Here is a 12,199-nt window from a genome sequence, read left to right on the forward strand (position 1 = left end):
GAGCCGTGAGATCAACATGTCTGATGAACCGTCCATGTGGATACTCGGGATGGTGAGAGAAGGTGAAGGTAGAAAAGAAAATTTGGGGTCCTGAAGACCCTGCAGTATTGAGCCGTGTATTAGGGGACAGTAGCAGACAACAACAATCACGTTTTTCTGTCTTCAGCCAGTCTCCCTACCCGCATAGAGGACCCGTATATGCTGTGAGCCTTGAACGTCTACATGCAAAATGGAAATGTGCTAAAGACGGCTAGGTCCGCTCCAAGGAGAAGTGACTTCTTACAAGAATTTCCATTGAATTGCTTCTCAGGAGGCATGGGAGGCCTGCAAGGCCCGTGCGGGTCAAATACAGGCTTTTAATTATTTTGTACTCTCAGTGGGATTTTCTTCATTGAGAATAAAATGCCATGCCAATATGAGAGTTATTAAAAATTCTTTCACGGAAAATATTACCTGCAGTAAAAGGAATTAAACCCACAGTTCGTCGTATTATGTTTGGTTAACGGTGTAGCCGTAATTTATTTTTCAGGGTTTTCAAGGATGTGCTTTTATGACCTACAGATTAAGCGTGTGTCAAATGATCGTGTGGCTTTTTTTTTTTTTAAAGTGAAGAATTATATGGCAATTTAAAACGTTTTTGTATTCTTTTGTTAGAGGTTTTATGAACATTGATTTTTAACGTCCTGTTTTCTTCCTTGGATTTCCTACTAAGCACGCATAAGAAATTCAAATCTAGAACAGGATGGAGGGACACTTGAGAAAGATTTATCTGCAAAGATCGGATGTTGCTCTGGATACATAAGTGATGTGGGGACCTCTGGTGGCTTAGCGTGTTTTTCCATCTTAAAGAATAACGATCCTAAGTGGAAAGCTAGCCGTCGAATTCCAGTTGGAGAGGGCTTTCGAGAACATCGAGTCGAACTTCCTCGCTTGACAAGAGGGGGAACTGAGTCTCATCAGGGCTGAATGACTTTCCCGGGACCTCACGGCAGAAACAAGACAGCAAGTGGCCGAAACTGTTCTTTGCGCAGCATGCCACCGTCCCCTGGGAGAGGCTGTGTCACATAGCGGTCAATGGCGGTCAATGTCACCTAGCGCACGGTCCTACGATTCCTTCCAGTTTCTTGTCCCGTACCACTTGCATCCATGCTTGCCTCTGCACCCTCACTCCCTCTGTTTGTGGTCCTTCCTTCTCTCACGGGGCGATTCCAGACCCTCCAGGGCTTCTCCCTGCTCTTAGCCTTTTCCTCTTTGGTTTGTCCACTCCTACCAACCAATGTTTCTGCTCAAAAGCTTGGACCTGGTCACCACAGCCCCTGGCTCACACTTCATCTCTGAATCACCCTTGCCCAAAGGCTTCTTGACGTGATTAACAGGATTTGAAAACAGGTCGACACGAGTCCAAAAGTGGTGTTCTTTATACAGTCTCCTTTCTCTTTCAAATCATGATCCTGCCACTGGTGTGTGGTCTTAACCTCTTCAAGCTACTTTCTTCGCCCGTCAAGTGCAAGTGGTAGAACTGACCTCAAGGAATTGTGGAGAGTTGATCTTATAAAGCCCCTAATATACAGTACCCGGCACGTACCCAGCCTATGGTATGTGCTTAGTGGATAGTAGCTCTCATTGGTAGACTGCACTCATCTGTCATAACTTTTACCCCACCGCATGGAGAGCTCCTTGAGGGCAGGGGCTTTGCTGTCCTGTCTTCTGGGTTTAGTGCAATGCCTGGCACACAGGAGGTGCCTCAGCAATATTTATTGAATGAAAATGGGCCATGAAGTCTTAAGCAAGTCTTTTAATGTGAGTCCCAATCCTGTGACTAAAATCAAGAGGACTGGTGGAATGAAAATAATGCATATAAAACCCCTAGCATGGTGCCTGGTCCATAGTTATAATTCAATGAACAGTAGCTATTGGCGAGATCATGTTTATCCTTAAAAAGCCAAGATCAAGTATTAGCTCTTCTGTAAAGCTTCTTTGGCTACCTTTCCCTGCCCCCTGCCAAACTAATCATTTCCTATCCCTTGCTCTCATACTCCAGGAAGGATGGTTGAGTGGGGAAAACAAGGGTTTTAGAATCTGGTAGGACTTGGGCTGAGTCCTGGTCATGTGACCTTTATAACTTGAACCTAAGTTAGTTGGTCTATCCTAGTAAAATACAGATCTTTTTTGGAGCAGGAATAGAGTCCTGTTAATCTTGCCTGGTATATAGTAGGTGCTCAAAAAATATGCAATGAGTTCAATATAGCACCAAAATCTTGTTAAATGTTAGAAAACTGTAAATAAAACAAGAACAGTACAAATGAGACATTACAGAATATCAAGTAGAGAAAAAAAAGTAAAATTTAAAATGGTAACACATGATACTCTGCAAAAGCTAGAAAGCCCCTGCTAAGGGTTAAAAGAGAGCAGAAGAAATGCAAAGCATGACATTTGAACAAATGATAAAAATATGGCCGACACAGGCGTGGGTAGAGAAGATAAATCATAAGAAACAGGTTACTTCTGGTACTAACATTTTCACACAAAGGGCTGGAAGTGGTAGGAGGTACAGATTGGAGAATAAGATCTCAGAACCTACAGCTTTACAACTTCCAGAATATTCCAGGCACTGGCTTCTTTCATCCTCATCGCACTGAAGTGAGTGGGTGATCACAGCCCTCTTGTTAGGGTCCAGGCAACAGTGAAGAAAACTCCAGAGACCTACCAGTTAACACACAGAAAGACCCAGGGCTTGACTATGGATCCGCTGAGTCTGTACACAGTGTTGTTCCCCGTCTAGCATGTAACCCATGCGCCAGGAAGGTGGGGGATTTAATATAATGACAGACAGCTTATAAATTAATGTATGTAGCATTTAATGCTTAGGCCTAACAGTTGTAATGGAAAGGTATGTTTGTCTTTCAGTTTATGCCTGTTCAAGTACCAAATGATGAAGAAAAAAGCGATCCCATCCTTTTTGCCTGTAGAGTCCGGAGTCTAATGGCAGAGTAAGTTTCTATATATCATCATAATTAATAAATAGTTTTTAAATGATTGGTAAATATATAGTTTTTATATAGTTTTAGGATTTGTTTTTGTTTGTTTGTTTTTTGTTTTTTTAATTCCGAGGGTCTCAATTCTTAAGTCATTCTGGTTAGAAATTCTAAATGTGCCCAGGAATGTGGTAAAACAATCTACGAATATTTTCCCCAGATGCAGCCCCAAACTAATGGCTATGTGTCTTTGCCAGAAAGGGAGCAGGGAGGATTCAATAACCAGAAGAGACCAGCCAGTGACTTCCACAGGGTGGATTCTCCTAAGCTGGCCTGTGGCTGTCTGACAAAGCCTTGTGACGGTCTGAGCCCTTCATGGTCCGCTTCCTATGGCCCAGCCTCCACAGAGCTGCCAACGCTGGGTGTTTCAAAGGCATTAATGAATACAGCAACAAAAAGGAGGAAGTTTGCAAGGGAACGTAATGGAGGCACAGAAACGGGGGGAGTCACCCCCATTCGGAATGGCTATAAGTTTAGGATTTGTAAATCGCAAAATGGGAGGCAAGTATTGTCCTGCGCTTAAGGGAGTTTTAACTGCCCATTACTCTGATTAGATCAATCTCCTCCCGTCCTGTAATGAAAGCATGCATGTCATACTGTCTGACCTCCCAGGCAGCCCTACGGGGTGCTCACCCTCATTCCAGGTGCCACCTCTTTCCGCCATTCCAGTAGGAGGGTTGACGCTCATAGGCCGGCGATATTTATCCCCAGTAAACATTCAAATGAGAACTCTGAATTTAGCTTCATGACTGAATTTGGTATTATAAGCAAGATTATATTTTTTATTACGTCTATATTATATATATATTAATATTTCACAGGAGAAGAACTTTATTTTCAAAACAATAAATTTTCAAATGTTCAAAAAAATTTTACTATGTGTACCTATGGGTACTTGATTTTCCCAGTTTCTAGATTAGCTACAAAATTTGCTTTTATATTGTTTTCTTCCCTTTCTCCTTATGTTTTCATAGGAGCTCATGTCCAAAAGTTAGGAACTAAGATACATTTGGGGAATGGAGGGAATTTATACCAGGTATCTTGACCTCCCAATAATTTGCCTAAAAACAGAGCAGGGATTTGATTAGGCAGCCGTTTTGGTTTTTTTCTGAATTTGGAGCCGTGGAGATTTAAGGGTCTTGGATAAAGAGTAGGAAGGACCTCCATTAGCTGCACAACCATGGACAGACAAGTCCCTCGAGGGGTCCTTTTCCTCCAGTGTAAAGTTGGAGTTAGAATACTCGTCTCTCCTCTCTGATGGTTTTGGTTATCCTGAGAGTCACCTAGGAGAGTGTATGACAGAAGCATTTGAAAGTGGTAAAGTGGTGGTGCTACTACTCTTGATAAATACTTACCGAGTACTGTGCCAGGCTATTACTCTGGGTAGCTAACGTGACCCTCACAGCACTTCTAGGAGGCAAGCGAGGGACCTGAGATTCAGAGAGGGAAGTCGTTTGCCCAAGATCATAGCAGACAGTGAGGGTCTGGGCTGGGACTCACATCCCCACTTGCTACCCAAACCCAAAAGCTCTTAACGAGCATGCTGTACCCATGGAGCATGATAAATTATACATTCCTGAAATAGTTAAAATGTTTATTTTCCCGCTTACGTATCCTTATACCAGAATGTTTACTCATCAAAAATAGCCTAGTTGTAGATAGAAAAAAATATTTTATTCGTATCCCATTCATTGAAAATGTCACGTTCTTCACGGTGATTCAACAAAACCAAATACCGTTGAAGATCTAACTTCATGAGTCTCACTGAATATTTGTGAATGAAAGTTTTGTGAAGAGGAATCTTCAGGAAATTATTTCATGTTCTGGCCAGGCTTCTCTTCTCAGTACTCAGTTTTTTTTCAAGTCATTTTATATATATATATGTATATATATATATATATATATATACATATATATATATACATATATATATACACACACACATATATATATTTCAAATACATATATATATACATATATATATACACACACATATATATATACATATATATATACATATATATATACACACACACATATATATACATATATATATACACAATACATATATATATACACACACATATATATATATATATATTTCCAATCTAATTCATTATCAGATCTCTGAGCAGGAGGGAGCTAGTAGGGGTTATGTGCTCCTTCGAGGGTGAAGGATGTTTAGGTTTGGAAGAAATCTTGAGCTTATTATCAGTTCTCTTTAGTATTTTCAGAAGATTATGTAGCAGGAAGTCATCTCCAGTTTCGAGAGATGGAAAAACGCAGATGGCTAGCGATTTGGGTAGATTACTCACTTACATTGTGTACAGACAAATGTATCTGTTCAAATGGTACTCCCACAGGCATTTTCGGCCCATCTTTACAATAGATAACCCTGTAGAGTAAGTAGGGTAATTATTCCTATATACAGATGACAAGAGCGAGGCTTAGGTTAAGAGCCAAAAGGTCCACAGCTGGTGAAAGACTCCACCGGACTGGAACATAAGCCTTATTCCTTTCCCTGAGACTGAAGTCAACTATTGTCACGGTTAAAACACAAAACAACCAGGAAGTCTGTGCAGAAGGAGAGAAATACGTCTCTTTTGCAATAATAAGCCAAAGCTACTGGTTTAAAAAGTAGTAAATACTTTCCTGTTTACTGTTGTTCGTTCACCAGCTCAGGCCTAATGAAAAAATCATTACCTTCCTTAAAAACAAAAAAAAAAATTGAATTTGTTTGCTTTGAAATGCCGTTTAGAGCTTTGGGAATTCCAGTAACAGACCACACCTATGAAGACTGCAGATTAATGATCTCAGCAGGACAGCTAACGTTGCCCATGGAAGCTGGGCTGGTGGAATTTACCAAAATTAGCCGGAAATTAAAGTAAGTATACCTTTAAATTGCTACAGTTTTGTAAAGGTGTCCCAAAGAGATCTGAACTCCTCTACGCTTATTTTCCCTGGTTTCATTAATGCTCGGCTCTCGAACCTCCATGGTGTTTATTAAGGAAGGCAGAGTTGTGAATTTATCTCCTACTTAGTTCATCCAGTTGTGTTTTTTCAAGCACAGTTAACTCAGAGACATATGTGTTGGTCACAGGAGGAGACTGAGAGAGAGTGGATATGGACCAGCACAGATCTGCCTCCGCCCAGAAGGGTCTCAGAGCAGTCAGCCTACCCCGCTGCCCTTTGCAAGGATGACGTAATTAGATGGGATTGGCATGCGGCGGTCAGAACTTCTCATGTGAAAAATGAATTGACTTGTAGAGAAGCAATTCTGACCATCACTGAATTTTAAGTACTTACCCTCAATCTCCTTTTTCTTCTGGGTACATACTTTTTTTTTTTAAGGCCAAAACACCCCTTTGTGCTTTTATGAACAACCCATTTGAACCATCTGCCATGAAAGGTGTCACCCCAGGTTTCCCACTTACTACCATTCACTCTGTTTTCAGCCCTATTAGGGATTTGCAGAATGTATTGATTCCCTTGGCCTTGGCATCCTCCTTAGGAGGGAGCTGCAGAAGCAGTTATTGTGTTAAAGGTCAATATTTACTTATTTTTTTAAATACTTTTTTGATACTTATTTATTTTTGAGAGAGAGGGACAGAGTGTAAGAGACAGAGAGGGAGACCCAGAATCTGAAGCAGGCTCCAGGCTCTGAGCTGTCAGCACAGAAACCCACAAGCCACAAGATCGTGACCTGAGCCAGTCGGATACTTAACCGACTGAGCCACCCAGACACCCCAGAGGTCAATATTTAAAGATAACAGAGCAAGTATTATTTATATCTTCTAGATAGCAAACACGTTTTGATGTTATATTTACAAAATTCGTATAAATTTGAAAAGTTTAGATAGTCACTGAAATTGGATACAGAAGAAAGCAGTTATGTGTTAAGTCACCTGTTTAGTAGTACAAGACAAAGGCAGATGTGCTGTAAGCTACGGTACGTTTTCTGGTGTTTTAGTGTTTTTATAACTAACATCGGAGGAAGTGTGTCCTATCTAATGAATCTCCCTGACACAACATTTTGTGAAATGTGCGTTCATTATCAGCCTGGAAGCTCTTTAGAAATTAAGAGTGGTATTTTTTTTTTTTAACAACTCAATAAGTACTTTTGACTTAATTAGTAATATTTGGATTACAATACGATTTCTTATTTTCTTTTCATGAGTCATTTCTTGTTCTGTCGCATTGCTCTTCTCAGTTACTTTTCTTTCGCACAGATATTTGGGGGAAATTAGTCTTACCGATATCTTTTAAAAGACTCAGAAGCCTGGGGGGCGCCTGGGTACCTTAGTCGGTTAAGCGTCCGACTTTGGCTCAGATGATGATCCCATGGTTTGTGGGCTCGAGCCCCGTGTCAGGCTCTGTGCTGACAGCTTGGAGCCCGGAGCCTGCTTCAGATTCTCTGTCTCCCTCTCTCTCTCTGCCCTTCCCCCTCTTGTTTTCTCTCTCTCAAAAATAAATAAACACTAAAAAAAAAAAAACCCTCAGAAACCTGTATACATGTTCCGTAGGTATCCCAAAATACCCATTTTATCTTCATTTTCAAATGTAACGATGTACAATATTTTTTCCCTCAGACAAACGAATGTTCGTAAAATGTCCTTGTGAATTGTAAGGGGCTGACAACACTCATCTCTGATTGTTTGTTTGCTTAGGTTAGATTGGGATAGCATTCGTAAGCAGTTGGACGAGTACGCAACCATTGCCTGTTGTTCCAAAGGAGGAAGAATCGGAATTGACGAATTTGCAGAGTATTTAAAGTTGCCTGTTTCAGATGTCTTGAGACAACTCTTCACACTCTTTGACAGGGTATGTTAAAACGTGATCTTCAACTTGCTAACATTCATACTCTGCCCGTCTCCACGGGGCATAAATCAGTACGGCATTAGAAGAACTTGGCAGGTCGCTGTTAGAGGAAGCGAGGCCGAGTGTGTGGTTTAATTTCATGATTTTGTTTGTTCCCCTTAATAAACGAGAGCAGTAGTAATATCATGATGTGCTTGTGTGCGTGCACGTGTGTGTTGCAACAGTTATGATAGTATCTATTTATTTTAAACACTAAGTCAGAAGTAAAGATTGTGACCATACAAACCATGTTTGTAATACGGAAATTGCCAAGGCCTCTTTAACTGGCAGGAACTTAAATATTTATGTCAAAATTCATACATTGATGACAGGGGTGGTACTGTTCTGTTCTGAAGGTTTTGGACTTCCCCCAAAATGTGTGACCACCAAGTAGATTTTCTTTTCAAATAACATTTTAGGACAAAGGCTTCAATTAAAGCTTGGCTGTTAGCCATTGTATTGGGGGTCCAATTTTCTGCTTATGAATATGTCAGTACACGCAGTTAGATAACTGAATTGTCACGGAGTCTCCTTAGGAAAAATGTATCAAGGTTTCAAGTTCTCTATTTTTAATGTGTTTTTTAACATATAAAATTGACAGTGAAGTTTACTGTCTTGGTTACAGTTTTACGAGGGTTCATAAATGCATCGAGGCATATAACTACCACTCCATTCAAGATATATCACAGGTGCAAAAAAAGTATCCCCTGGGGCTATTCTTTTATAGTCAAATCCTTGCCCTACCCTTAACCCCCAACAGTCACTCCAACCCTACAGCTTTGCCCTTTCTAGACGCCATATAGATGGAATCGAAGGGTACATATCTTTTTGAGTCTGGCTTCTTTGGCATAATGCATCTGAAATTCAGCCGTGCTGTTGCGTGTATCAGTAATTTGTTCCCCTTTCTTGCGGAGTGGTATTCCATTGTATGGACGCAACATTCTTGGCGTATCCGTTCCCCAACTGAGGAGGGTTTGGTTTGTTTCCAATTTGGGGCCATTAAGAATACAAACTGTGAATATTCCTGTACAGGTTTTTGTGTGAATGTAGGCTTGCGTTTCACCTGGGTACATACCTAGGACTGCGGTCTTGTTATTCCTTATCTGAGAGTGACTTTATGTTACGTGGATTCCTGAAGGCTATTTGCATGGTGAATAGAGCTGAGTTGCTAGCTCTTCCCTTTCAACAATTTAATGATGACGTCATACTGCCTTCGGTCTCCCACAACTTTGCTGCCTTACACTCCTTGTTCTTTCGCTGTGGCTTTCCTCACCAACCCTCCTGCCGTGGTGTCTGGTCCAGAGGTAGTTGCTTTCTGTGTTTTGATGAGAGTTTCTAATTATAATTGGAAGGAGAGGGAGGCCCAACTGGACTTAGTCCCTCCTGGCTGGCACCGGAAGTCCCCGTTCTCTATTGACCGCTGGGAAAAGATACTTCACGAGGAAATGACAGCCTGATGACAGCAACGAGGACACGGCTTCTTTTTCCCTTTACCTAGAGCACACTCACGTTCCTAATGAGCTAGTCTGTGATCTCTAAGACTCATCATTCTTTAACGTGACTCACTTCAGCCACCTTCTCTGGGTAGTGCCCAGTGCCCTTTCCTTGGCTTGCTTGCGGCACACAAGTAATCTTTCCCTGTCCCTGACACTGCAGTGGCACTACTAGAAAGCATGATGAAGATTTAGGAGAAAGGAGAAGTAAGTCATCAGCTCCACCCATGCAAGTTGGGAAAACAGAAGAACTTCTCGATTGGACTGTTACAAGTCTTTCTGTGGGATTTGTGTCGCATCCTCCTCTTTGACTCTAGATACCAGGCAAGTAATTTTAAATGAAGCTTCTATAAATATGAACGTGGTGACAGGAAAGAATATGGCAGGGATGTACAAAGGAGGACAGGAGATGGGGAAATGGGAAGCGCCGTGAAGCAGGAACCAAGGAGGAAGTTTCGAGCACATCTTAGACCTTGTGCTCATCGGGATATTTGATCAAAATTAGAAACAATGTCTGTCAAGGTGGCCCTCCCTTCAGGTGTCAAACTGTCACCGCCAGCAGTTCCGGGGTCGTGAGGACCACAGATCGTGAGGATCTGGCTGTCGATCACTGACAGTCCCTGCCGGCCGCCCCGTCCTTTCTCTGGCAGTGTTAAGTATGGGCAGATTGGAAGTGGGGAAGGGAGCAGCACAAGGGTCACAATAACCCCCCCCCCCCCCCCCCCCCCCGGTGAGCCGGTTCCCTCTGAACTAGAGGGTACAGTGGGCTCCAGGCACTTAGGAGACTGGTGAGTGTTGGCAGCCAGTTTGGGCAATCACATTCCCGCGTGGACCGCTTCCACGGGTTCACACATCACTTACAACTGGGTTTGTCGCTTCTTTGTATAGTGTGATTTGGCTTTCGCTGCAGACAGTGAGATGGTCTCTCCAGCACTTTCCTTTTGATCTCCAAAGGTAGACAAAATAGTCTGGGGAATTAGTGACTAGCGCCCGTGACCTTCCTTTCCTCTTTCCCTCTCTTCTCCCCTTTCTGTCTTTGTCTTTCTTTCCTTTTTTTTTTTTTTTTTTTTGTCTTTAACACATCCGCATGTCTGTGCCTGTGAAGATTTGCTTTGTTTTGAGAAGGCGAATTATGCAATTGTTGCCACGCCCTGTGCGGGTGAGCTACTCCCACCCTAGGCTTGTTTTCTCAGTCTCTCTAAGTGATTTAGCTGGGGAATGTTCCAGGGGAAAGACAAGAAGTTCAGTAACGCCATAGTTTGTTTCCCTCAGAGTAGCTTATCTTGCTAAACTCAATGTTTCATGGGGGGCGGGGGGGGGGGGAGGAGGAGGGGAGGGGGAGGAAGGGTGGGAACGAGAAAGGGCGGGGTGTTCCTGTGGCTCTTCCAGCAGCTGGAAATGTTTGCAGTGCAGACAGCTGCCCGAAGCCTCTCTCAGTCTCTCCCAGAGTCTAATGTGGTTGTGTTGGTATTTGGGGGATGGGGGAAGAGACCTATCTCCCCACATTCCCTTACTCTTTCTATGTGCATTCTTGGCTAGTCTATAAAAACTTTGTAATTTTTTTTTAATTGAAATTCAAGTCTGTTAACATACAGGATAGTATTGCTTTCAGAAGTAGAACCCAGTGATTCATCACCTACATGCAATACCCAGTGGTCATCCCAACAAGTGTCCTCCTTAATGCCCATTACCCATTTAGCCCATCCCCCCACCCGCCTCCCCTCCAGCAACCCCCAGTTTGTTCTCTGTATTTAAGAATCTCTTATGGTGTGCCTCCCTCTCTGCTTTTATCTTATTTTGTTTTTCCTTCCCTTCCCCTACTGCGTGTTTCTTAAATTCTGTTGTGTTTCTTAAATTCCACATGTGAGTGAAATCATGCGATATCTGTCTTTCTCTGCCTGACTTATTTTACTTAGCATAATGTACTCTGGTTCCATGCATGTTGTTGCCAATGGCAAGATTTCACCAAGTAGTATTCCATTGCATATAGATACACCACATCTTCCTTATCCTTTTGTCAGTCAATGGACATTCGGGCTCTTTCTATACTTTGGCTATCGTTGGTAACGCTACTATATACATAATGGTTTTGTCTCAGTTTCGTCCCTAAAAAATACACTGTTGGTCCAGCCCCCTGTTGACACTCTGACAGGTCCCTTCAGACTCCCAGGTATGTATGTGGCAGCAGGTAAGGTCCCACAGAAGCATGGCATTCGTGATCCAAAGAGCACCAGAGTTACCTAGTTTAGGGTCATTTCCTTTGGAGAGGTCTGATCTCTTTGAAAGATAGAAAAGAACTTTTTCATCTTGGCGTCGAATTTACCTTCTTTATTTTTATGAATGCACACTGAACTCTGCCTCCGATGAGCCGGGTGTCCAGATGAGTCAGAGTCGAAGGCTGAGACGATGGTGGTGTCTCGACATTTTTTATATTCATAATCCCGTTTTCAATACTAGGGGTTTTTTTGCCAGCACTCTTGAAGGGATTGAAGTGTCCTTAATGGGATTCGGAAACCACACTGGCTCAACCAGAAATCATTGGAACGCCGTCGTGTTTACAGTTACAAAGGGGTCTCGGAGTTGTCGATTTTGTCCTCCTCCAGCGCGGCGTCCCCAGCAGACCCGTGTGCCGCCGCCTCACCAGCAGTCTCTGATGTACCTGTGAGACGGAGTCCTCACATCCCCCACAGCACAGCTCATCTTCGTTGCTAGCTTGACAGTGTGCCATGTCATCTGCCCTTTACCTCTCACTGGTAGCAAGGCCGGTGTCTCCTCACCGCATCTCGTGACACGCTCAGCTTAGTATGTCGTCGG

At 42.6% G+C, this 12,199-nt stretch overlaps 1 protein-coding gene across 2 annotated transcripts in view; it reads left to right on the forward strand.

The window, feature by feature from the left end:
* Positions 1-12,199, forward strand: part of LPCAT2 (lysophosphatidylcholine acyltransferase 2) — a 72,035-nt gene that overhangs the window by 33,925 nt on the left and 25,911 nt on the right. For both annotated transcript variants that reach the window (XM_047078421.1, XM_047078422.1), the window contains 3 exons: positions 2,908-2,990; positions 5,794-5,919; positions 7,703-7,856. In XM_047078421.1, the coding sequence (XP_046934377.1) occupies positions 2,908-2,990; positions 5,794-5,919; positions 7,703-7,856 (363 nt within the window). The remainder of the gene's footprint in view (positions 1-2,907; positions 2,991-5,793; positions 5,920-7,702; positions 7,857-12,199) is intronic.

This window comes from Lynx rufus, unplaced genomic scaffold, assembly GCF_022079265.1.
Source record: "Lynx rufus isolate CCGP_SWC_20201006 ecotype Redwood Valley unplaced genomic scaffold, mLynRuf1.p SCAF_16, whole genome shotgun sequence".
Taxonomy (NCBI): domain Eukaryota; kingdom Metazoa; phylum Chordata; class Mammalia; order Carnivora; family Felidae; genus Lynx; species Lynx rufus.